The 27,181-nt window shown below is 48.1% G+C and overlaps 1 protein-coding gene across 1 annotated transcript; it reads right to left on the bottom strand.

The window, feature by feature from the left end:
• Positions 1-363: 363 nt before the first annotated feature.
• On the bottom strand, positions 364-26,825 carry slc25a11 (solute carrier family 25 member 11). Its single transcript, XM_031791498.1, has 7 exons — positions 26,630-26,825; positions 21,177-21,329; positions 17,531-17,737; positions 11,535-11,625; positions 4,158-4,248; positions 3,573-3,724; positions 364-808 (listed from the first exon to the last, which is right to left on the bottom strand). Exons 1-7 carry the CDS (start codon positions 26,695-26,697, stop codon positions 656-658), a joined length of 915 nt encoding a protein of 304 aa, XP_031647358.1. The 5' UTR covers positions 26,698-26,825; the 3' UTR covers positions 364-655.
• Between the last annotated feature and the right edge of the window lie 356 nt (positions 26,826-27,181).

The following is a 27,181-nucleotide window of genomic DNA, read 5'->3' as shown; positions in this document are numbered from 1 at the left end:
CTAGATCAGCTTTTCCCAACCTCGGTCCTGGGGACCCCAAGAGGTGCACTACACAGCTGATTCAACTACTCATCAAGCTTTGATCATTTGAAATCAGCTGTGTGGTGTTTAGGTAAAACCCCAACCTGAGGACAGAGCGCGGGAAAAGCTGATATAGGAGATTCTGAAAATTGTTATCAACAGCAGGTGAAATAAACAAAAAACGAAACCTTGTTTTTCAGAAATAAATCCATTTTTAATCTGTTTGTCATCATCATCAAGGTTTTCCAGCCAGCCATCTGTTCCATAGTGGGGGGAGGGGACGACTGTACCAAGTGTCAATATGCCCTGTGCAGGGGGGGGGGGGGGGGGGGATGGTACATTCTGAGGTTCTGAGTCCTTCAGTAAAAATAACAGAACATACACAATGTGGTCAGGTCACATGACAGAGGTTAAAGGTCACTCACATGACACATGAGGGAGTGTCTGTCCGTGTGTGTAGTGTGCACCTGCTTCAGTCTGTGTGTGTGTGTGTGTGTGTGTGTGTGTGTGTGAGAGAGTGTGTGAGAGTGTGTGTGTGTGTGAGTGTGTGAGTGTGTTGCTCCGGGGTGAAGTTTCCCGTAGGTGCAGAACTAGGATCAACTTCCCTTCCTCCCAATCCTTACATCTCCTGTCTCTAATCCAGGAAGTAGACTTTATAAGCCTTGTTCATCTGTTCCAGGAAGATGAATGTGAGGACGGTGTGAGGTCCCAGTCTGGCGTAGTATGGAGTGAAACCCTTCCACAGAGAGAAGAACCCTTCATTACGGATCACCCTCGCCAACACGTCCTGTAGGGGGAGACAGAGAGAAACCCTTCATTACGGATCACCCTGGTCAACACGTCCTGTAGGGGGAGACAGAGAGAAACCCTTCATTACGGATCACCCTGGTCAACACGTCCTGTAGGGGGAGACAGAGAGAAAACCTTCATTACGGATCACCCTGGTCAGGACATCCTGTAGGGGGAGACAGAGAGAAACCCTTCATTACGGATCACCCTGGTCAGGACGTCCTGTAGGGGGAGACAGAGAGAAACCCTTCATTACAGATCACCCTGGTCAGGACAAATGGCCATATTCTGCTGTTCTACAGAGGGAGACCCGGCAGGGGTGTCAGAGGGAGACCCGGCAGAGGTGGTTGTTTACAGTAACTTTTGTTGTAATATCCCAAACAGACGTGACCAATAAGGATTCAGTTTGAAGGGAAAGATCCAAATTGACAGGATTAAGGCCCGTTCTATTGGGCCGGGATTAAGGCCCGTTCTATTGGGCCGGGATTAAGGCCCGTTCTATTGGGCCGGGATTAAGGCCCGTTCTATTGGGCCGGGATTAAGGCCCGTTCTATTGGGCCGGGATTAAGGCCATGTTTGACACGTTCGTCCACCGGACCTTCCCAGGATTGGTGTGTTTAGGGACTCAGTACTCACCAGGCCGTCATTATATACAGTACCAGTCGTTTGGACACGCCTACTCATTGAAGAGTTTCTACATTTGTACTATTTTCTACATTCTGGAATAATAGTGAAGACGTCAAAACTATGAAATAGAATATGGAGTCATGTAGTAACCAAAAAGCGTTAAACCAATCCAAATTTTATATTTGAGATTCTTCAAAAGTAGCCACTCTTTACCTTGATGACAGCTTTCAACACTCCAGATTCTTGAGGTAGTCACCTAGAATGCATTTCAATTAACAGGTGTGCCTTCTTAAAAGTTAATTTGTGGAATTTCTTTCCTTCTTAATGCGTTTGAGCCAATCAGTTGTGTTGTGACAAGGTAGGGGTGGTATACAGAAGATGGTATTTTACCAAATAGGGCTAAGTCCATATTATGGCAAGAACAGCTCAAATAAGCAAAGAGAAACGACAGTCTATCAATACTTTAAGACATGAAGGTCAGTCAATCCGGAAAATGTCAAGTGCAGTCACAAAAAGTGCTATGATGAAACTGGCTCTCATGAGGACCGCCACAGGAAAGGAAGACCCAGAGTTACCTCTGCTGCAGAGGATAAGTTCATTACAGTTAACTGCACCTCAGGTTGCAGGCCAAATGCTTCACAGAGTGCAAGTAACAGACACCATCAACTGTTCAGAGGAGACTGCATGAATCAGGCCTTCATGGTTTTGCTGCAAAGAAACGACTACTAAAGGACACCAAGATGAGACTTGCTTGGGCCAAGAAACACAAGCAATGGACATTAGACAGGTGGAAATCTGTCCTTTGGTCTGATGATACCAAATTTGAGATGTTTGGTTCCGACGCAGAGTAGGTGAACAGATGATCTCTGCATGTGTGGTTCCCACTGTGAAGCATGGAGGAGGTGGTGTGATGGTGTTTTGCTGGTGACATTGAATTCTAAATAAATCAAGGCACAGTTAACCAGCATGGCTACCACAGCATTCTGCAGCGATACACCATCCCATCTGGTTTGCTCTTAGTGGGACTATCATTTGTTTTTAAACAGGACAATGATCCAACTCACCTCCAAGCTGTGTAAGGGATTTATGACCAAGAAGGAGAGTGATGGAGTGCTGCATCAGATGACCTGGCCTCCAATCACCTGACCTCAACCCAATTGAGATGCTTTGGAATGAGTTGGACTGCAGAGTGAAGGAAAAGCAGCCAACAAGTGCTCAGCATATGTGGGAACTCCTTCAAGACTGTTGGAAAAGCCTTCCAGGTGAAGCTGGTTGAGAGAATGCCAAGTGTGTGAAAAGCTGTCATCAAGGCAAGGGGTGGCTACTTTGAAGAATCTCAAATATATTTTGATTTGTTTAACACTTGTTTGGTTACGACATGATTCCATATGTGTTATTTCATAGTTTTTATGTCTTCATTATTATTCTAGTAGTCAAAATAAAAACCATGGAATGAGTAGGTGTCCAAACTTTTGACTGGTGCTGAATATGAATAATATATATTATCTTATATATGAAGTGATATTGGAGGATATATTGCCAATGTTGTTAGCCCCGAGACAAAGTCCGCTTCACTTTTATACAGTGGGTTACCAACATATTCAAATGATGGACGTTTTCATTAGAAACGTTATTTTGAAGAATTTATTCATACTATTTCATCCAGTTGGTCTTTCGTTCTATTGGGTCGGTGGCCAGAGACGTGACCCAAGTCGTTCAGTCTTTTTGTTCTGACCCATTGTTGACTCCAACGCTTCTCACAGTTGTGTCAAGTTGTCTGGATGTCCTTTGGGTGGTGGACCATTCTAGATACACACAGGAAACTGTTGAGCGTGAAAAACCCAGCAGCGGTGCAGTTCTTGACACAAACCTGGAACCTACTACCATACCCCGTTCAAAGGCAGTTAAATATTTTGTCTTGGCCATTCACCCTTCGAATGGCACACACACAATCTAATGTCCATAAAAATCCTTCTTTAACCCCGTCTCCTCCCCTTCATTTACACTGACGGAAGTGGATTTAATAAGTGGCATCAATAAGGGATCATAGATTTCACCTGGATTCACCTGGTCAGTCTGTCATGGAAAGAGCAGCTGTTCTTAATGAATGTTTACTCAGTGTAGTTATAACTTACCAGGCCATTCTTAAACTCTGGTTTTCCATCTATCATTCTCATGTTCTGAATCCTGGTCTTGACGATGTCGACGGGCATGGACGCTGCCGTGGTTACCAGGCCGCTGATCATACTGGCACAGAAATGGAGGAAGATACCGTCCACAAAATATCCTGGGGGGGGAAGAGAAGTTATTCAAAATGAATGGATTGCTGTAGGAAACACACCCTAACCCATCTAGGAGAACCACACCCTAAGCCATCTAGGAGAACCACACCCTAAGCCATCTAGGAGAACCACACCCAACCCATCTAGGGGAAACACACCCTAACCCATCTAGGAGAACCACACCCTAAGCCATCTAGGAGAACCACACCCTAAGCCATCTAGGAGAACCACACCCTAAGCCATCTAGGAGAACCACACCCAACCCATCTAGGGGAAACACACCCTAACCCATCTAGGAGAACCACACCCTAACCCATCTAGGAGAACCACACCCTAACCCATCTAGGAGAACCACACCCTAACCCATCTAGGAGAACCACACCCTAACCCATCTAGGAGAACCACACCCTAACCCATCTAGGAGAGGTCAGGGGTTACCTGTCTCTATAAGAGCCTGTTTGCTCTGAGAGTAGGAGGCCAGCTGGGCAGCGTTGACCACTACAGCACGGGCCATGGTGGGAATACACCCCTGGAGGAACACACACACGGTTACTGTTTTTGTTAAGCTCAGCAGTCTCTCAGAGGTCTGTACTGGAAAATAATATCAGTGGTACAGTGGTAGTATAGTAGCAGTGGTATGGTGGTAGTATAGTAACAGTGGTAGTATAGTAGCAGTGGTATGGTGGTAGTATAGTAGCAGTGGTACAGTGGTAGTATAGTAGCAGTGGTATGGTGGTAGTATAGTAGCAGTGGTATAGCGGTAGTATAGTAGCAGTGGTATAGCGGTAATATAGTAGCAATGGTATAGTGGCAGTATAGTAGCAGTGGTATGGTGGTAGTATAGTAGCAGTGGCACAGTGGTAGTATAGTAGCAGTGGTATGGTGGTAGTATAGTAGCAGTGGTATAGTGGTAGTATAGTAGCAGTGGTATAGTGGTAGTATAGTAGCAGTGGCATAGTGGTAGTATAGTAGCAGTGGCATGGTGGTAGTATAGTAGCAGTGGTATGGTGGTAGTATAGTAACAGTGGTATGGCGGTAGTATAGCAGCAGTGGTATAGTGGTAGTATAGTAGCAGTGGTATAGTGGTAGTATAGTAGCAGTGGCATAGTGGTAGTATAGTAGCAGTGGTATGGCGGTAGTATAGTAGCAGTGGTAGTATAGTAGCAGTGGTATAGTGGTAGTATAGTAGCAGTGGTATAGTGGTAGTATAGTAGCAGTGGTATGGTGGTAGTATAGTAACAGTGGTATAGTGGCAGTATAGTAGCAGTGGTAGTATAGTAACAGTGGCATAGTGGCAGTATAGTAGCAGTGGTAGTATAGTAACAGGGGTATGGTGGTAGTATAGTAGCAGTGGTAGTATAGTAACAGTGGTATGGTGGTAGTATAGTAACAGTGGCATAGTGGCAGTATAGTAGCAGTGGTAGTATAGTAACAGTGGTATGGTGGTAGTATAGTAGCAGTGGTAGTATAGTAACAGTGGTATGGTAGTCGTATAGTAGCAGTGGTAGTATAGTAACAGTGGTATGGCGGTAGTATAGTAACAGTGGTAGTATAGTAACAGTGGTATGGCAGTAGTATAGTAGCAGTGGTAGTATAGTAGCAGTGGTATAGTGGTAGTATAGTAACAGTGGTATGGTGGTAGTATAGTAGCGGTGGTATAGTGGTAGTATAGTAGCGGTGGTATAGTGGTAGTATAGTAGCAGTGGTAGTATAGTAACTGTGGTATAGTGGTAGTATAGTAGCAATGGTAGTATAGTAACAGTGGTATAGTGGTAGTATAGTAGCAGTGGCATAGTGGTAGTATAGTGGTAGTGGTAGTATAGTAGCAGTGGTATAGTGGTAGTATAGTAGCAGTGGTATAGTGGTAGTATAGTAGCAGTGGTATAGTGGTAGTATAGTAGCAGTGGTATAGTGGTAGTATAGTAGCAGTGGTAGTATAGTAACAGTGGTATGGTGGTAGTATAGTAGCAGTTGTATGGTGGTAGTATAGTAGCAGTGGTACAGTGGTAGTATAGTAGCAGTGGTAGTATAGTAGCAGTGGTATGGTGGTAGTATAGTAGCAGTGGTATGGTGGTAGTATAGTAGCAGTGGTATGGTGGTAGTATAGTAGCGGTGGTATAGTGGTCGTATAGTAGCAGTGGTAGTATAGTAGCAGTGGTAGTATAGTAACAGTGGTATGGTGGTCATATAGTAGCAGTGGTAGTATAGTAACAGTGGTATGGTGGTAGTATAGTAACAGTGGTAGTTTAGTAACAGTGGCAGTCTAGTAGCAGTGGTATGGTGGTAGTATAGTAGCAGTGGTAGTATAGTAACCGTGGTATAGTGGTAGTATAGTAGCAGTGGTAGTATAGTAACAGCGGCATAGTGGTAGTATAGTAGCAGTGGCATAGTGGTAGTATAGTTGCAGTGGTATAGTGGTAGTATAGTAGCAGTGGTATAGTGGTAGTATAGTAGCAGTGGTATAGTGGTAGTATAGTAGCAGTGGTAGTATAGTAACAGTGGTAGTATAGTAACAGTGGTATGGTGGTAGTATAGCAACAGTAGTGGTATATTGGTAGTATAGTAGCAGTGGTAGCATAGTAGCAGTTGTAGTATAGTAGCAGTGGTATAGCAGTAGTATAGTAGCAATGGCAAGGTGGTATAGTGGTAATATAGTAGCAGTGGTAGTATAGTAACAGTGGTATAGTGGCAGTATAGTAGCAGTGGTATAGTGGTAGTATAGTAGCAGTGGTATAGTGGTAGTATAGTAACAGTGGTATGGTGGTAGTATAGTAACAGTGGTATGGTGGTAGTATAGTAACGGTGGTATGGTGGTAGTATAGTAGCGGTGGTATAGTGGTAGTATAGTAGCGGTGGTATAGTGGTAGTATAGTAGCAGTGGTAGTATAGTAACTGTGGTATAGTGGTAGTATAGTAACAGGGGTATGGTGGTAGTATAGTAGCAGTGGTAGTATAGTAACAGTGGTATGGTGGTAGTATAGTAACAGTGGCATAGTGGCAGTATAGTAGCAGTGGTAGTATAGTAACAGTGGTATGGTGGTAGTATAGTAGCAGTGGTAGTATAGTAACAGTGGTATGGTAGTCGTATAGTAGCAGTGGTAGTATAGTAACAGTGGTATGGCGGTAGTATAGTAACAGTGGTAGTATAGTAACAGTGGTATGGCAGTAGTATAGTAGCAGTGGTAGTATAGTAGCAGTGGTATAGTGGTAGTATAGTAACAGTGGTATGGTGGTAGTATAGTAGCGGTGGTATAGTGGCAGTATAGTAGCGGTGGTATAGTGGTAGTATAGTAGCAGTGGTAGTATAGTAACTGTGGTATAGTGGTAGTATAGTAGCAATGGTAGTATAGTAACAGTGGTATAGTGGTAGTATAGTAGCAGTGGCATAGTGGTAGTATAGTGGTAGTGGTAGTATAGTAGCAGTGGTATAGTGGTAGTATAGTAGCAGTGGTATAGTGGTAGTATAGTAGCAGTGGTATAGTGGTAGTATAGTAGCAGTGGTATAGTGGTAGTATAGTAGCAGTGGTAGTATAGTAACAGTGGTATGGTGGTAGTATAGTAGCAGTTGTATGGTGGTAGTATAGTAGCAGTGGTACAGTGGTAGTATAGTAGCAGTGGTAGTATAGTAGCAGTGGTATGGTGGTAGTATAGTAGCAGTGGTATGGTGGTAGTATAGTAGCAGTGGTATGGTGGTAGTATAGTAGCGGTGGTATAGTGGTCGTATAGTAGCAGTGGTAGTATAGTAGCAGTGGTAGTATAGTAACAGTGGTATGGTGGTCATATAGTAGCAGTGGTAGTATAGTAACAGTGGTATGGTGGTAGTATAGTAACAGTGGTAGTTTAGTAACAGTGGCAGTCTAGTAGCAGTGGTATGGTGGTAGTATAGTAGCAGTGGTAGTATAGTAACCGTGGTATAGTGGTAGTATAGTAGCAGTGGTAGTATAGTAACAGCGGCATAGTGGTAGTATAGTAGCAGTGGCATAGTGGTAGTATAGTTGCAGTGGTATAGTGGTAGTATAGTAGCAGTGGTATAGTGGTAGTATAGTAGCAGTGGTATAGTGGTAGTATAGTAGCAGTGGTAGTATAGTAACAGTGGTAGTATAGTAACAGTGGTATGGTGGTAGTATAGCAACAGTAGTGGTATATTGGCAGTATAGTAGCAGTGGTAGCATAGTAGCAGTTGTAGTATAGTAGCAGTGGTATAGCAGTAGTATAGTAGCAATGGCAAGGTGGTATAGTGGTAATATAGTAGCAGTGGTAGTATAGTAACAGTGGTATAGTGGCAGTATAGTAGCAGTGGTATAGTGGTAGTATAGTAGCAGTGGTATAGTGGTAGTATAGTAACAGTGGTATGGTGGTAGTATAGTAACAGTGGTATGGTGGTAGTATAGTAACGGTGGTATGGTGGTAGTATAGTAGCGGTGGTATAGTGGTAGTATAGTAGCGGTGGTATAGTGGTAGTATAGTAGCAGTGGTAGTATAGTAACTGTGGTATAGTGGTAGTATAGTAGCAATGGTAGTAAAGTAACAGTGGTATAGTGGTAGTATAGTAGCAGTGGCATAGTGGTAGTATAGTTGCAGTGGTATAGTGGTAGTATAGTAGCAGTGGTATAGTGGTAGTATAGTAGCAGTGGTATAGTGGTAGTATAGTAGCAGTGGTAGTATAGTAACAGTGGTATGGTGGTAGTATAGCAACAGTAGTGGTATATTGGTAGTATAGTAGCAGTGGTAGCATAGTAGCAGTTGTATGGTGGTAGTATAGTAGCAGTGGTACAGTGGTAGTATAGTAGCAGTGGTAGTATAGTAGCAGTGGTATGGTGGTAGTATAGTAGCAGTGGTATGGTGGTAGTATAGTAGCAGTGGTATAGCGGTAGTATAGTAGCAGTGGTAGTATAGTAACAGTGGTATGGGTGGTCATATAGTAGCAGTGGTATGGTGGTAGTATAGTAGCGGTGGTATAGTGGTCGTATAGTAGCAGTGGTAGTATAGTAACAGTGGTATGGTGGTAGTATAGTAACAGTGGTAGTATAGTAACAGTGGCATAGTGGCAGTATAGTAGCAGTGGTATGGTGGTAGTATAGTAGCGGTGGTATAGTGGTCGTATAGTAGCAGTGGTAGTATAGTAACCGTGGTATAGTGGTAGTATAGTAGCAGTGGTAGTATAGTAACAGCGGCATAGTGGTAGTATAGTAGCAGTGGCATAGTGGTAGTATAGTTGCAGTGGTATAGTGGTAGTATAGTAGCAGTGGTATAGTGGTAGTATAGTAGCAGTGGTATAGTGGTAGTATAGTAGCAGTGGTATAGTGGTAGTATAGTAGCAGTGGTATAGTGGTAGTATAGTAGCAGTGGTAGTATAGTAACAGTGGTATGGTGGTAGTATAGCAACAGTAGTGGTATATTGGTAGTATAGTAGCAGTGGTAGCATAGTAGCAGTTGTAGTATAGTAGCAGTGGTATAGCAGTAGTATAGTAGCAATGGCAAGGTGGTATAGTGGTAATATAGTAACAGTGGTATAGTGGTAGTAAGTAGCAGTGGTATAGAGTGTAGTATAGTAGCAGTGTAGTATAGTAACAGTGGTATAGTGGTAGTATAGTAACAGTGGTATAGTGGTAGCATAGTAGCAGTGGTAGTATAGTAACAGTGGTATGGTGGTAGTATAGTAACAGTGATAGGTGGTAGTATAGTAACAGTGATATGGTGGTAGTATAGTAACAGTGATATGGTGGTGTATAGTAACAGTGGTAGTATAGTAACAGTGGTAGTATAGGTAACAGTGATATGGTGGTAGTATAGTAACAGTGGATATGGTGGTAGTATAGTAACAGTGGTATGGTGGTAGTATAGTAACAGTGATATGGTGGTAGTATAGTACAGTGATATGGTGGTAGTATAGTAGCAGTGATATGGTGGTAGTATAGTAGCAGTGATATGGTGGTAGTATAGTACAGTGATATGGTGGTATATAGTAACAGTGATAGGGTTGGTAGGATAGAACAGTGATCTGGTGGTAGCAGTGGTCGTATAGTAACAGTGATAGGGGTGGTAGTATAGTTAAACAGTGATATGGTGGGAGTATAGTAGCAGTGATATGGTGGTCGTATAGTAACAGTGATATGGTGGTAGTATAGGTGAGCAGTGGTAGTATAAGTAACAGGGGGTATGGTGGTAGTAATAGTAACAGGTGGTATGGTGGTAGTATAGGTCACAGTGGTATGGTGGTAGTATAGTAGCAGTGGTATAGTGGGAGTATAGTAAGTAGTATAGTAACAGTGATATGGTGGTAGTATAGGTAGCAGTGATAGGGTGGTAGTAATAGTAAGCAGTGGTAGTATAGTACATTGGATATGGTGGTTAGTATAGTAACAGTGGTATGGTGGTAGTATAGAAGTGCAGTGTATATGGTGTAGTATAGTAGCAGTGGTAGTATAGTAACAGTGATATGGTGGTAGTATAGTAACAGTGATATGGTGGTAGTATAGTAACAGTGATATGGTGGTAGTATAGTAACAGTGATATGGTGGTAGTATAGTAGCAGTGATATGGTGGTCGTATAGTAACAGTGATATGGTGGTAGTATAGTAGCAGTGGTAGTATAGTAACAGTGGTATGGTGGTAGTATAGTAACAGTGGTATGGTGGTAGTATAGTAACAGTGGTATGGTGGTAGTATAGTAACAGTGGTATAGTGGTAGTATAGTAGCAGTGGTATAGTGGTAGTATAGTAGTAGTATAGTAACAGTGATATGGTGGTAGTATAGTAACAGTGATATGGTGGTAGTATAGTAACAGTGATATGGTGGTAGTATAGTAGCAGTGATATGGTGGTAGTATAGTAGCAGTGGTAGTATAGTAACAGTGATATGGTGGTAGTATAGTAACAGTGGTATGGTGGTAGTATAGTAACAGTGATATGGTGGTAGTATAGTAACAGTGATATGGTGGTAGTATAGTAACAGTGGTATGGTGGTAGTATAGTAACAGTGGTATGGTGGTAGTAGTAACAGTGGTATGGTGGTAGTATAGTAACAGTGATATGGTGGTAGTATAGTAACAGTGATATGGTGGTAGTATAGTACAGTGGTAGTATAGTAGGATATGGGTAGTATAGTAGCAGTGGTAGTATAGTAACAGTGGTATGGTGGTAGTATAGTAACAGTGGTATAGTGGTAGTATAGTAGCAGTGGCGGAGAGTATAGTCATTTGTAGTATAGTAATAGTATATTTATTAGTAATATAGTATATGTATTAATAGTAGAGTAATAGTAGAGTGTATCCATTAGTAGTGTAGTATATGTATTAGTAGTATAGTAGTAGTGTAGAAATAGTATATTAGTAGTATAGAAATAGTATAGTAGTGTAGAAATAGTATAGTAGTAGTATAGTAATAGTATAGTAGGTCATGTAGAAATAGTATAGTAGTCATGTAGAAATAGTATAGTCATGTAGAAATAGTATAGTAGTCGTGTAGAAATAGTATAGTAGTAGTATAGAAATAGTATATTAGTAGTAGTGTTGTAATAGTATAGTAGTAGTATAGAAATAGTATATTAGTAGTAGTGTTGTAATAGTATAGTAGTAGTGTTGTAATAGTATCTTACCCTCCATAGTGTGGGGACCCCCTCTTTTGTGATGCTGTAGTATAGTAGTAGTATAGTAGTAGTGTTGTAATAGTATAGTAGTAGTGTTGTAATAGTATCTTACCCTCCATAGTGTGGGGACCCCCTCTTTAGTGATGATGTAGTATAGTAGTAGGTGTATAGTAGTTCTATAGTAGTAGTAGAGTAGTTGTAGTAATATAATAGTAACAGTATCTTACCCTCCATAGTGTGGTGACCCCCTCTTCTTTAGTGATTCTGGCCAGAGCATTGAACACATTAGAATACCCTCTCTTCTGGTCTGCAGGGAGACTGGGGGAGAGAAAGAGAGCGAGGGAGAGAAATTACACAATTAAACATAATTTAACTCCTGTTACCACTGTTCATCTTCTGTCTCACACCCTCCCTCCCACCGTCCGTCAGCGGTCTCCCTCCCTCTCACCGTCCGTCAGCGGTCACCCTCCCTCCCACCGTCCGTCCGCGGTCACCCTCCTCCCTCCCTCCCTCCCTCCCACTGTCCGTCAGCGGTCACCCTCCCTCCCTCCCTCCCTCCCACTGTCCGTCAGCGGTCACCCTCCCTCCCTCCCTCCCTCCCTCCCACTGTCCGTCAGCGGTCACCCTCCCTCCCTCCCTCCCACTGTCCGTCAGCGGTCACCCTCCCTCCCTCCCTCCCACTGTCCCGTCAGCGGTCACCCTCCCTCCCTCCCCTCCCACTGTCCGTCAGCGGTCACCCTCCCTCCCTCCCTCCCACTGTCCGTCAGCGGTCACCCTCCCTCCCTCCCTCCCTCCCTCCCTCCCTCCCACTGTCCGTCAGCGGTCACCCTCCCTCCCTCCCTCCTCCTCCTCCCACTGTCCGTCAGCGGTCACCCTCCCTCCCTCCCTCCCTCCCACTGTCCGTCAGCGGTCACCCTCCCTCCCTCCCTCCCTCCCACTGTCCCGTCAGCGGTCACCCTCCCTCCCTCCTCCCGTCCCACTGTCCGTCAGCGGTCACCCTCCCTCCCTCCCTCCCTCCCACTGTCCGTCAGCGGTCACCCTCCCTCCTCCTCCCTCCCACTGTCCGTCAGCGGTCACCCTCCTCCTCCCTCCACTGTCCGTCAGCGGTCACCCCCCTCCCTCCTCCCTCCCTCCCACTGTCCGTCAGCGGTCACCCTCCCTCCCTCCCTCCCTCCCACTGTCCCGTCAGCGGTCACCCTCCCTCCCTCCCTCCCTCCCACTGTCCGTCAGCGTTCACCCTCCCTCCCTCCCTCCCACTGTCCGTCAGCGGTCACCCTCCCTCCCTCCCTCCCTCCCACTGTCCGTCAGCGGTCACCCTCCCTCCTCCCTCCTCCCACTGTCCGTCAGCGGTCACCCTCCCTCCCTCCTCCCTCCCACTGTCCGTCAGCGGTCACCCTCCCTCCCTCCCTCCCTCCACTGTCCGTCAGCGGTCACCCTCCCTCCCTCCCTCCCAACTGTCCGAGCGGTCACCTCCCCCCCTCCTTCCCACTGTCCGTCAAGCGGTCACCCTCCCTCCTCCCACTGTCCGTCAGCGGTCAACCTCCCTCCCTCCCCTGTCCGTCAGCGGTCACCCTCCCTCCCTCCACTGTCCGTCAGCGGTCACCCTCTCCTCCCTCCCACTGTCCGTAGCGGTCACCCTCCTCCCACTATCCGTCAGCGGTCACCCTCCCTCCCACTGTCCGTCAGCGGTCACCCTCCCTCCCACTGTCCGTCAGCGGTCACCCTCCCTCCCACTGTTCCGTTCAGCGGTCACCCTCCCTCCCTCCCACTGTCCGTCAGCGGTCACCCTCCCTCCCTCCGACCGTCCGTCAGCGGTCACTCCTCCCTCCTCCGACCGTCCGTCAGCGTCACCCTCCTCCCTCCCTCCCACCGTCGTCAGCGGTCACCCTCCCTCCTCCCACCGTCCGTCAGCGGTCACCCCCCTCCTCCACCGTCCGTCAGCGGTCACCCTCCCTCCCTCCGACGTCCGTCAGCGGTCACCCTCCCTCCCTCCCACCGTCCGTCGGCGGTCACCCCTCCTCCCACCGTCCGTCAGCGGTCACCCTCTCCTCCCTCCCACCGTCCGTCAGCGTCACCCCCTCCCTCCCTCCCACTGTCCGTCAGCGGTTACCACCCTCCCTCCCTCCCTCCCTCCCACTGTCCGTCAGCGGTCACCCTCCCTCCCTCCCTCCCACTGTCCGTCAGCGTCACCCTCCCTCCCTCCCTCCCTCCCACTGTCCGTCAGCGGTCACCCTCCCTCCCTCCCTCCCTCCCACTGTCCGTCAGCGGTCACCCTCCCTCCCTCCCTCCCTCCCACTGTCCGTCAGCGGTCACCCTCCCTCCCTCCCTCCCTCCCACTGTCCGTCAGCGTCACCCTCCCTCCCTCCCTCCCACTGTCCGTCAGCGGTCACCCTCCCTCCCTCCCACTGTCCCGTCAGCGGTCACCCTCCCTCCTCCCTCCCTCCTCCCTCCCTCCCACTGTCCGCAGCGGTCACCCTCCCTCCCTCCCTCCCTCCCACTGTCCGTCAGCGGTCACCTCCCTCCCTCCCACTGTCCGTCAGCGGTCACCCTCCTCCCTCCCACTGTCCGTCAGCGGTCACCCTCCCTCCCTCCCACCGTCCGTCAGCGGTCACCCTCCCTCCCTCCCACCGTCCGTCAGCGGTCCACCCTCCCTCCCTCCCACCTCGTCCGTCACGTCACCCTCCCTCCCTCCACCGTCCGTCAGCGGTCACCCTACCCTCCCTCCACCGTCCGTCAGCGGTCACCCTCCTCCCTCCTCCCACCGTCCGTCAGCGGTCACCCTCCCTCCCTCCCACCGTCCGTCAGCGTCACCCTCCCTCCCTCCCACCGTCCGTCAGCGGTCACCCTCCCTCCCTCCTCCCACCGTCCGTCAGCGGTCACCCTCCCTCCCTCCACTGTCCGTCAGCGGTCACCCTCCCTCCCTCCCACTGTCCGTCAGCGGTCACCCTCCCTCCCTCCCTCCCACTGTCCGTCAGCGTCACCCTCCCTCCCTCCCTCCCACTGTCCGTCAGCGGTCACCCTCCCTCCCTCCCTCCCTCCCACTGTCCGTCAGCGGTCACCTCCCTCCCTCCCTCCCTCCCACTGTCCGTCAGCGGTCACCCTCCCTCCCTCCCTCCCTCCCACTGTCCGTCAGCGGTCAACCCTCCTCCTCCCTCCCACTTCGCACGGTCACCCTCCCTCCCTCCCTCCACTGTCCGTCAGCGGTCACCCTCCCTCCCTCCCACTGTCCGTCAGCGGTCACCCTCCCTCCCTCCCACTGTCCGTCAGCGGTCACCCTCCCTCCCTCCCTCCCACTGTCCGTCAGCGGTCACCCTCCCTCCCTCCCTCCCACTGTCCGTCAGCGGTCACCTCCCTCCCTCCCTCCCACTGTCCGTCAGCGGTCACCCTCCCTCCCTCCCTCCCACTGTCCGTCAGCGTCACCCCTCCCTCCCTCCTCCTCCCACTGTCCGTCAGCGGTCACCCTCCCTCCCTCCCTCCTCCCACTGTCCGTCAGCGTTCACCCTCCCTCCCTCCCTCCCCCCACTGTCCGTCAAGCGTCACCCTCCCTCCCTCCCTCCCTCCCACTGTCCGTCAGCGGTCACCCTCCCTCCCTCCCCTCCCACTGTCCGTCAGCGGTCACCCTCCCTCCCTCCCTCCCACTGTCCGTCAGCGGTCCACCCTCCCCCTCCCCGGTCCCCTCCACCCTCCCCCACTGTCCGTCAGCGGTCACCCTCCCTCCCTCCCTCCCACTGTCCCGTCAGCGGTCACCCTCCCTCCCTCCCCTCCCACTGTCCGTCAGCGGTCACCCTCCCTCCCTCCCCCACTGTCCGTCAGCGGTCACCCTCCCTCCCTCCCTCCACTGTCCGTCAGCGGTCACCTCCTCCCTCCCACTGTCCGTCAGCGTCACCCCCCCTCCCTCCCTACTGTCCGTCAGGCGGGTCAACCCTCCCTCCCTCCACTGTCCGTCAGCGGTCACCCTACCCTCCCTCCCATCTGTCGTCAGCGGTCACCCTCCACTCCCTCCCACTGTCCGTCAGCGGTCACCCTCCCTCCCTCCCACTGTCCGTCAGCGGTCACCCTCCCTCCCTCCCGACCGTCCGTCAGCGGCACCCTCCCTCCCTCCCACCGTCCGTCAGCGGTCACCCTCCCTCCCTCCCACCGTCCGTCAGCGGTCACCCTCCCTCCCTCCCACCGTCCGTCAGCGGTCACCCTCCCTCCCTCCCACCGTCCGTCAGCGGTCACCCTCCCTCCTCCCACTGTCCGTCAGCGGTCACCCTCCCTCCCTCCCACTGTCCGTCAGCGGTCACCCTCCTCCTCCCTCCCTCCCTCCCCACTGTCCGTCAGCGGTCACCCTCCCTCCCTCCCACTGTCCGTCAGCGGTCACCCTCCCTCCCTCCCTCCCTCCCCACTGTCCGTCAGCGGTCACCTCCCTCCCTCCTCCCTCCCACTGTCCCGTCAGCGGTCACCCTCCCTCCTCCCTCCCTCCCACTGTCCGTCAGCGGTCACCCTCCCTCCCCTCCCTCCCACTGTCCGTCAGCGGTCACCCTCCCTCCCTCCCTCCCTCCCACTGTCCGTCAGCGGTCACCCCCTCCCTCCCTCCCTCCCACTGTCCGTCAGCGGTCACCCTCCTCCCTCCCTCCCTCCACTGTCCGTCAGCGGTCACCCTCCCTCCCTCCTCCCTCCCACTGTCCGTCAGCGGTCACCCTCCCTCCCCTCCCTCCCACTGTCCGTCAGCGGTCACCCTCCCTCCCTCCCTCCCTCCCTCCCACTGTCCGTCAGCGGTCAACCCTCCCTCCTCCTCCCTCCCACTGTCCGTCAGCGGTCACCCTCCCTCCCTCCCTCCCTCCCACTGTCCGTCAGCGGTCACCCTCCTCCCTCCCTCCTCCCACTGTCCGTCAGCGGTCACCCTCCTCCCTCCCTCCACTGTCCGTCAGCGGTCACCCCTCCCTCCCTCCCTCCCACTGTCCGTCAGCGGTCACCCTCCCTCCCTCCCTCCCACTGTCCGTCAGCGGTCACCCTCCCTCCCTCCCTCCCACTGTCCGTCAGCGGTCACCCTCCCTCCTCCCTCCCCTCCCTCCCACTGTCCGTCAGCGGTCACCCTCCCCTCCCTCCCCTCCCCCTCCCCCCACTGTCCGTCAGCGGTCACCCTCCCCCCTCCCTCCCCTCCCACTGTCCGTCAGCGGTCACCCTCCCTCCCTCCTTCCCACTGTCCGTCAGCGGTCACCCTCCCTCCCTCCCTCCCTTCCACTGTCCGTCAGCGGTCACCCTCCCTCCCTCCCTCCCTCCCACTGTCCGTCAGCGGTCCCACCCTCCTCCCTCCCCCTCCCTCCCACTGTCCGTCAGCGGTCACCCCTTCCCTCCCTCCCTCCCTCCCACTGTCCGTCAGCGGTCACCCTCCCTCCCTCCCCTCCACTGTCCGTCAGCGGTCACCCTCCCTCCCTCCCTCCACTGTCCGTCAGCGGTCACCCTCCCTCCCCTCCCTCCCACTGTCCGTCGCGGTCACCCTCCCTCCCTCCCCTCCCACTGTCCGTCAGCGGTCACCCTCCTCCCTCCTCCACTGTCCCGTCAGCGGTCACCCTCCCTCCCTCCCACCTGTCCGTCAGCGGTCACCCTCCCTCCCTCCCTCCCACTGTCCGTCAGCGGTCACCTCCCTCCCTCCCTCCCACTGTCCGTCAGCGGTCACCCTCCCTCCCTCCCCACTGTCCGTCAGCGGTCACCCTCCCTCCCTCCCACTGTCCGTCAGCGGTCACCCTCCCTCCCTCCCACTGTCGTCAAGCGGTCACCCTCCCTCCCTCCCACTGTCCGTCAGCGGTCACCCCTCCCTCCCTTCCACTGTCCGTCAGCGGTCACCCTCCCTCCCTCCCACTGTCCGTCAGCGGTCATCTCCTCCCCTCCCTCCCTCCCACTGTCCGTCAGCGGTCCACCCTCCCTCCCTCCCTCCCACTGTCCGTCAGCGGTCACCCTCCCTCCCTCCCACTGTCCGTCAGCGGTCACCCTCCCTCCTCCCACTGTCCGTCAGCGGTCACCCTCCCTCCCTCCCACTGTCCGTCAGCGGTCACCCTCCCTCCCTCCGACCGTCCGTCAGCGGTCACCCTCCCTCCCTCCCTCCCACCGTCCGGCAGCGGTCACCCTCCCTCCCTCCCACCGTCCGGCAGCGGTCACCCTCCCTCCCTCCCACCGTCCGTCAGCGGTCACCCTCCCTCCCTCTCACCGTCCGTCAGCGGTCACCCTCCCTCCCTCTCACCGTCCGTCAGCGGTCATCCTGATCAAGGCGACTTCAGCAGGTGTTCCTACGAAGGCTCCGGTTGCTCCAGCCGTCATACCAATCAGAGCCTTCATGAGGAAGTTGGGCGGGGTCCCGTCCTGTCCCGTCATCTTCTCAAACAACACCGTGTAGATACCTAACCTCGTTGTGGTGTAGGTAGCCTGGCGGAGTAGACCTGCTGACAGACTGGAAACAACAACATGATGTAGATACCTAACCCACACCATGTTGGTAGTCTGGTGGACTGAATTAGTATAATAGTAGAGTAGTATTATCATAATAGTATTAGTAGTATTGTAACAGTATAGTAATATTGGATGATAACTTGTTTTGAACTAGGACAGAGGAATTTATAACAGACTTTTTCCAGACATAACTTAGGAGATCCCCTGATTGTATGGGACACTTTTAAATGTGCCTTTAGATGCAATTCTCTAAAACAAAAGCCATTGAGGTTAAAAGGGTAAACAAAGGAAATTGAAGGACTAAGAGTACATGTACATTTCAAGTCGGAACTTTACATACACCTAGGTTGGAGACATTAAAACTCGTTTTTCAACCACTCCACAAATTTCTTGTAAAAACCTTGTTGGGCTAGGGGGCAGAATTTTGACGTCTGGATGAAAATCGTGCCCAAAGTAAACTGCCTGTTACTCAGGCCCAGAAGCTAGGATATGCATATAATTAGTAGGTTTGGATAGAAAACTCTAAAGTTTCCAAAACTGTTCCAATAATGTCTGAATATAACAGAACTGATATGGCAGGCAAAAACCCAAGGAAAATCCATCCAGGAAGTGCCATTATGTTTTTCCATTGAAAGCCTATCCACCATATAAAGAGATATGACCCAGATTGCATTCCATATGGCTTCCACTAGATGTCAACAGTCTTTAGACATTGTTTCAGGCTTTTATTCTGAAAAATGTGGGAGATACAGAACTTTCTATCAGTGGCCAGTGGATGCTGTCCCCTACCCTAGTGAAGTTAACAAACTATAGTTTGGCAAGTCGGTTAGGACACCTACTTTGTGCATGACAAGTAATTTTTCCAACAACTGTTTACAGACAGATTATTTCACTGTATCCCAACTCCAGTGGGTCAGAAGTTTACATACACTAAGTTGACTATGGCTTTAAACAGCTTGGAAAATTCCTGAAAATGTCAGGGCTTTAGAAGATTATGTTAGGCGAATTAACATAATTTGAGTCAATTGGAGGTGTACCTGTGGATGTATCTCAAGGCCTACCTTCAAACTCAGTGCCTCTTTGCTTGACATCATGGGAAAAATCAAAAGAAATCAGCCAAGACCTCAGAAAAAAAATTGTAGACCTCCACAAGTCTGGTTCATCCTTGGGAGTAATTTCCAAACACCTGAAGGTACCATGTTCATCTGTACAAACAATAGTACGCAAGTATAAACACCATGGGACCACGCAGCCCTCATACCGCTCATGAAGGAGATGTGTTCTGTCTCCTAGAGATGAATGTACTTTGGTGCGAAAAGTGCAAATCAATCCCAGGACAACAGCAAAGGACCATGTGAAGATGCTGGAGGAAACAGGTACAAAAGTATCTATATCCACAGTAAAACTAAGTCCTATATCGACATAAGCTGAAAGGCCGCTCGGCAAGGAAGAAGCCACTGCTCCAAAACCGCTATAAAAAAGCCAGACTATGGTTTGCAACTGCACATGGGGACAAAGATGGTACTTTTTGGAGAAATGTCCTCTGGTCTGATGAAACAAAAATATAACTGTTTGGCCATAATGACCATCGTTATGTTTGGAGGAAAAAGGGGGAGGCTTGCAAGACGAAGAACACCACTCCAACCGTGAAGCACAGGGGTGTCAGCATCATGTTGTGGGGTTGCTTTGCTGCAGGAGGGACTGGTGCACTTCGCAAAATAGATGGCATCATGAGGAAGTAAATGCATGTGGATATATTGAAGCAACATCTCAAGACATCAGCCAGAAAGTTAAAGCTTGGTAGCAAATGGGTCTTCCAAATGGATAATGACCCCAAGCATACTTCCAAAGTTGTGGCAAAATGGCTTAAGGAAAACAAAATCAATGTATTGTGAGTGGCCATCACAAAGCGGGAGGGAGGGAGGCCAGGAAATCTCCAGGGCTGAATGGTTGTTGATCTACTCAGAGGACCGTTATTAGCATGTTTGAACCACTCCAACAAAAATGGTAAATTATCAGATAACTCAACAAGAAGGTCTGATTTCATTATTACTGAAACGGGATCTAAGTGGTAAATATAAAGAACATTAAAAAACATGGAGGCCCTTTACACTCTAGTGATCAAAAATTATAGCAAAACAAATAGTGCATAGAATTAAAAAAGTATTGTTGGATATTATTCATCCTAATCAGACAGCTTTTTTAAATGGACGATACATTGGAGATAATATAATTTATTGGAGATAATATAAGTACTGGAAACAATAGAACACTATGAAAAATCTGGGGAACCAGGTCTGGTTTTCATAGCTGACTTTGAAAAGGCTTTTGATCAAGTATGACTGGAATTTATATATAAATGCCTGCAATATTTCAATTTAGGAGAGTCTCTTATACAATGGGTTAAAGTTATGTATAGTAAACCCCAGGTGTAAAATATTAAATAATGCCTACTTCTCAGAAAGTATTCAACTGTCAAGAGGAGTAAAACAAGGTTGTCCCCTATCAGCATATCTATTTATTATGGCCACAGAAATGTTAGCTATTAAAATCAGATCCAACAATAATCAAGGGATTAGAAATCCAGGGTTTAAAAACAAAGATGTCATTGTACTCGATGATTCATGTTGTTTTCTTTTAAATCCACAATTAGAATCACTCCAGGGACTCATACAGGATCTAGATACTTTTAGAATCTGAATCCCTCCACGGACTCAGAGAGGATCTAGATACTTTTAAAATCTGAATCCCTCCATGACCTCAGAGGATCTAGATACTTTTAGAATCTGAATCCCTCCACAGCCTCATAGAGGATCTAGATACTTTTAGAATCTGAATCCCTCCATGACCTCAGAGGATCTAGATACTTTTAGAATCTGAATCCCTACACAGCTTCAGAGGATCTAGATACTAAGTATTAGCAGCATAGCAACAGTATGGTAAGTAGTATTAGTAGTACAGTAATGGTATAGTAGTAGTATATAATAGCATAGTAACAGTATGGTAAGTAGTATTAGTAGTACAGCAATGGTATAGTAGTAGAATATAATAGCATAGTAACAGTATGGTAAGTAGTATTAGTAGTATTAGTAGTACAGCAATGGTATAGTAGTAGAATATAATAGCATAGTAACAGTATGGTAAGTAGTATTAGTAGTATTAGTAGTACAGTAATGGTATAGTAGTAGTATATAATAGCATAGTAGTACTAACCCAGTGTAGATTTAGCAGCATAGCAACAGTATGGTAAGTAGTATTAGTAGTACAGTAATGGTATAGTAGTAGTATATAATAGCATAGTAACAGTATGGTAAGTAGTATTAGTAGTACAGTAATGGTATAGTAGTAGTATATAATAGCATAGTAGTACTAACCCAGTGTAGATTTAGCATCATAGTAACAGTATGGTAAGTAGTATATAATAGCATTGTAGTACTAACCCAGTGTAGATGCCTCCTAGTCCTTCATTCTTCAGTATAGATGCCAGAGCATGGAAGCTGGTCTTGTATTCCCGGGCCTTTCCTCCCTGACCACTCAGCTGCATCCTGTTCTTCACTAGATCTAGAGGCTGGACGAACACTGTCGCTCCCATCCTGGAGAAGGGGGAGGGACACAGAGAGAGAATCCATCTGTTATTTCATAGTTTTTATGTCTTCACTATTATTCTGCAATGTAGAAAATAACAAAAAATAAAAACCCTTGAATGAGTAGGTGTGTCCAAACTGTTACTTTAATCTAATGAGTAGGTGTGTCCAAACTGTTACTTTAATCTAATGAGTAGGTGTGTCCAAACTGTTACTTTAATCTAATGAGTAGGTGTGTCCAAACTGTTACTTTAATCTAATGAGTAGGTGTGTCCAAACTGTTACTTTAATCTAATGAGTAGGTGTGTCCAAACTGTTACTTTAATCTAATGAGTAGGTGTGTCCAAACTGTTACTTTAATCTAATGAGTAGGTGTGTCCAAACTGTTACTTTAATCTAATGAGTAGGTGTGTCCAAACTGTTACTTTAATCTAATGAGTAGGTGTGTCCAAACTGTTACTTTAATCTAATGAGTAGGTGTGTCCAAACTGTTACTTTAATCTAATGAGTAGGTGTGTCCAAACTGTTACTTTAATCTAATGAGTAGGTGTGTCCAAACTGTTACTTTAATCTAATGAGTAGGTGTGTCCAAACTACTGACCGTTGCTGTATAGATCGATGTTGTATCTAGATGTGTTGTATACTGACAGGTACTGTATGTATGTATGTATGTATGTATGTATGTATGTATGTATGTATGTATGTATGTATGTATGTATGTATGTATGTATGTATGTATGTATGTATGTATGTATGTACAGTGGGGCAAAAAAGTATTTAGTCAGCCACCAATTGTGCAAGTTCTCCCACTTAAAAAGATGAGGCCTGTAATTTTCATCATAGGTACACTTCAACTATGACAGACAAAATGAAAGTATTGAGAAACTTTTGTTATTGACCAAATACTTATTTTCCACCATAATTTGGAAATAAATTCATTAAAAATCCTACAATGTGATTTTCTGGATTTTTTTCTCTCATTTTGTCTGTCATAGTTGAAGTGTACCCATGATGAAAATTACAGGCCTCTCATCTTTTTAAGTGGGAGAACTTACACAATTGGTGGCTGACTAAATACTTTTTTTGCCCCACTGTATGTATATAAATGAGTAGGTGTGGACACACCTACTCATTTATATACATATGTACAGGCTTTCCAGAGGGTAGTGAGGTCTGCACAACGCATCACCGGGGGCAAACTACCTGCCCTCCAGGACACCTACACCACCCGATGCTACAGGAAGGCCATAAAGATCATCAAGGACATCAACCACCCGAGCCACTGCCTGTTCACCCCGCTGTCATCCAGAAGGCGAGGTCAGTACAGGTGCATCAAAGTTGGGACCGAGAGACTGAAAAACAGCTTCTATCTCAATGCCATCAGACTGTTAAACAGCCACCACTAACATTGAGTGGCTACTGCCAACACACTGTCAATGACACTGACTCTACTCCAGCCACTGTAATCATGGGAATTGATGGGAAATGATGTAAATATATCACTAGCCACTTTAAACAATGCTACCTTATATAATGTTACTTACCCTACATTATTCATCTCATATGCATACGTAGATACTGTACTCTATATCATCGACTGCATCCTTATGTAATACATGTATCACTAGCCACTTTAACTACGCCACTTGGTTTACATACTCATCTCATATGTATATACTGTACTCGATATCATCTACTGTATCTTGCCTATGCTGCTCTGTACCATCACTCATTCATATATCCTTATGTACATATTCTTTATCCCCTTACACTTGTCTCTATAAGGTAGTAGTTTTGGAATTGTTAGCTAGATTACTTGTTGGTTATTACTGCATTGTCGGAACTAGAAGCACAAGCATTTCGCTACACTCGCATTAACATCTGCTAACCATGTGTATGTGACAAATAAAATTTGATTTGATTGATTTGATTTGACATACAGTGGGGCAAAAAAAGACTATTGACTGGTACTGCAGACAGACGTTGTTTTATCTAGATTTGAACAATAACCTAAAACAAAAGGCCAAATCTACACTGGAGTTGCTAACCAAGATGACATTGAATGTTCCTGAGAGGCCGAGTTACAGTTTGGACTTAAATCTGCTTTTAAATCTGTAAAGATTTGAAAATTGCTGTATAGCCATGATCCCCAACACCTTGACAGTGCTTGAAGAATATATATATATATTTAAAGGGTCAAATACAGTCTTGTACAATCCATATGTGAAAAGCTCTTATAGACTCAAGAAGACTCACAGCTCTTATAGACGTATTACTCAAGAAGACTCACAGCTCTCAGACTCAAGAAGACTCACAGCTCTCAGACTCAAGAAGACTCACAGCTCTCAGACTCAAGAAGACTCACAGCTCTCAGACTCAAGAAGACTCACAGCTCTCAGACTCAAGAAGACTCACAGCTCTCAGACTCAAGAAGACTCACAGCTCTCAGACTCAAGAAGACTCACAGCTCTCAGACTCAAGAAGACTCACAGCTCTCAGACTCAAGAAGACTCACAGCTCTCAGACTCAAGAAGACTCACAGCTGTCATCGAGGCCAGAGGTGTATTGTATTGACTCATGGAGCTGAATACTTATGCAACAACCATATTTTAACTTTTTTTTTTTTTGATTTTTTATTAAACAATCTTTTTAAAAAATATTCCACTTTGACAGAGCATTTTGTGCAGATTGTTGATGGAAAATTACAATTTAATCCACTTGGTTAAACAATAAAATGTGAAGATATCATTGGGGTCTGAAAACTTTGGCAAGGCACTGTAGTCTTCAAGTTGGAATCCACTGCGGTGAAACTGCCACATCCGTTTGTGATATTACAACAACAAAGACAACTTCAAACAAACACTATTTAAGAGTAGAAGAGCAGAGAAAAGCAGAGAAGAAGAGCAGCGAAGAACAGCAGAGTAGAACAGCAGATATCAGCTCTGCATGCGTGCGAGGAGACATAAGGGCCTTCAGTGTTATGCCCACAGCACAGACAGAAATACACCAACATCACCATACACAGCCAACCCACTGTCATGACACCACTACAGTACGGGTACTCCCACTATACTGAGAAGAGACCATTCTGAATAGCACCCTCCTCTACTAGCAGTAAAGCCAATATGACCCTCTCTACACTGATAGCGCACTTGGTGTAAACTCTACCTCAAACACCCTTTTGATAGATCAGAGGCTATACTTGACAGGCTAGGGTCCCAGGTCTCTCGCCCTCTTAGAGAACAGGCTAGGGTCCCAGGTCTCTCTCTCTCTGAGAGAACAGGCTAGGGTCCCAGGTCTCTCGCCCTCTTAGAGAACAGGCTAGGGTCCCAGGTCTCTCTCTCTCTCTCTCGGAGAGAACAGGCTAGGGTCCCAGGTCTCTCTCGCTCGCTCTCGGAGAGAACAGGCTAGGGTCCCAGGTCTCTCGCTCTCGGAGAGAACAGGCTAGGGTCCCAGGTCTCTCGCTCTCTGAGAGAACAGGCTAGGGTCCCAGGTCTCTCGCTCTCTGAGAGAACAGGCTAGGGTCCCAGGTCTCTCGCTCTCTGAGAGAACAGGCTAGGGTCCCAGGTCTCTCGCTCTCTGAGAGAACAGGCTAGGGTCCCAGGTCTCTCGCTCTCTGAGAGAACAGGCTAGGGTCCCAGGTCTCTCGCTCTCTGAGAGAACAGGCTAGGGTCCCAGGTCTCTCGCTCTCTGAGAGAACAGGCTAGGGTCCCAGGTCTCTCGCTCTCTGAGAGAACAGGCTAGGGTCCCAGGTCTCTCGCTCTCTGAGAGAACAGGCTAGGGTCCCAGGTCTCTCGCTCTCTGAGAGAACAGGCTAGGGTCCCAGGTCTCTCGCTCTCTGAGAGAACAGGCTAGGGTCCCAGGTCTCTCGCTCTCTGAGAGAACAGGCTAGGGTCCCAGGTCTCTCGCTCTCTGAGAGAACAGGCTAGGGTCCCAGGTCTCTCGCTCTCTGAGAGAACAGGCTAGGGTCCCAGGTCTCTCGCTCTCTGAGAGAACAGGCTAGGGTCCCAGGTCTCTCGCTCTCTGAGAGAACAGGCTAGGGTCCCAGGTCTCTCGCCCTCTGAGAGAACAGGCTAGGGTCCCAGGTCTCTCGCTCTCTGAGAGAACAGGCTAGGGTCCCAGGTCTCTCGCTCTCTGAGAGAACAGGCTAGGGTCCCAGGTCTCTCGCCCTCTGAGAGAACAGGCTAGGGTCCCAGGTCTCTCGCCCTCTGAGAGAACAGGCTAGGGTCCCAGGTCTCTCGCCCTCTGAGAGAACAGGCTAGGGTCCCAGGTCTCGCTCTCTCTGAGAGAACAGGCTAGGGTCCAAGGTCTCTCTCCCAACCGCCCATATCTGGGAGGTTATTTGTATTTATTAGGGTAAGGGGCTGAGGGAATTTCTTTGTCTTTGAGGTCTTGACATTTAATAAGACTGGAACAGTACGTGCATGACTGATACGCGACACATTCAGACAGTCATCCTATTAATGTTGGGACTATTCTGCAGAAACTGGCAGATACATAAACTCACCCTGTAGGCTTCATTTTTATAAGGATGAGCCCAACTCGTAAACACACACGAGTTTTAGTTTTAGCTCATTTTCAACCACAGTCCCTGAGCAGGTTTTGTTTTTAAATTACAATACTATAAAACAATGAAACAAGTAACACGTAGTACGCAGACAGAGCAACATAAGACAAGTAACACGTAGTACGCAGACAGAGCAACATAAGACTAGTAACACGTAGTACGCAGCCAGAGCAACACGAGACAAGTAACACGTAGTACGCAGACAGAGCAACATAAGACTAGTAACACGTAGTACGCAGCCAGAGCAACACAAGACAAGTAACACGTAGTACGCAGACAGATCAATAGCACAAAAAGAAACAAAACAAAAGACATAAACGCAACAGTGTTTCCACACCTCACAAGCTACATACAGCATGGAAAGCGGCAACACACAGCTAGGGGTTATGTTGGTGGTCATAGAGCTTGAACGTAACCGGAGGCATCGACATACAGTTGTCTGGGCCTAACTAGCGGTCAGTGCGTCTGTGGACAGACCCAAATGTCAATGCGTGTGTGCGAAGGTTGACGCCATTATGCCGGGATAGTAACATCTACCGGGCTGTCAACATGCACCGGAAACACACACGAGCTTATCACTTAATGATTACATTAATTCATTACTAAACACATGTTATTCTCGGTTTCTAACTACCTCTCTAATTTAGTATGCTGTGCCCCTGACCGGTAACCGAGCACCGCTGTCAGCGGGGCTGCTGTGTGAGTGTGACCGCTAAGAGCGGCCTGTAGCCCGGGTACCTACCCTGCCAGTCCCCCAAAGAGGAACTTAATGGCCTTGGGAGAGGTCTTCGGTTTGGAAGCTTCCGCCATTTTCTCTTTGGCTCTTTTCAAACCGGACGACAGTCCCTCGGTAAAGGCCCTGATTCTGGTCGGTGCTTTACCTCTAGCGATGGAGCAAGGTGACACACGGGGGCGCGCACGCACAGACGAAGGGGAAGTAGGTGGACCAATGGGGAGGGGCGAAGAGGATGACAGAGAACGAGCACGCTGGGGTTTTAATAAAGCTTCGTAGTTGAAAATAAACTTCCAATGTAATTAAGAGATGAAATATATTAGATCTGTCGACAACAAATATTTCTTCTTCATCCAGTTGTTTCAAGAATGAATGATCAAATAGGACACTACAAGACAGGGTCACAGGGGACAGTTGAGTATCTTAGAACAATTAGAATATCTTTGATAAAGACCTCGCCTGTCAAACCAATCAGTGGATAGAAAAGGCGGGCTTTGGTGCTGTCACGGTACAAAAGGTAAACAGGGACGAAACACTCCGACGGACTAGAGAAATGATCTA

Source organism: Oncorhynchus kisutch, linkage group LG16 (assembly GCF_002021735.2).
Source record: "Oncorhynchus kisutch isolate 150728-3 linkage group LG16, Okis_V2, whole genome shotgun sequence".
In the NCBI taxonomy this organism is placed as follows: domain Eukaryota; kingdom Metazoa; phylum Chordata; class Actinopteri; order Salmoniformes; family Salmonidae; genus Oncorhynchus; species Oncorhynchus kisutch.
The sequence above is the reverse complement of the archived record's forward strand: the minus strand, read 5'-3'. Positions and strand labels throughout refer to the sequence as shown.

Coding starts and splice junctions, on each gene's coding strand:
- slc25a11 (XM_031791498.1), bottom strand. CDS start 26,697: ATGGCGGAAGCTTCCAAACCGAAGACCTCTCCCAAGGCCATTAAGTTC. Junction 17,738..21,176: donor CTAGGAGGCATCTACACTGG/GTTAGTACTACA, acceptor TGTTGTTTCCAG/TCTGTCAGCAGGTCTACTCC. Junction 11,626..17,530: donor AGGATGACCGCTGACGGACG/GTGAGAGGGAGG, acceptor TCTCTCCCCCAG/TCTCCCTGCAGACCAGAAGA.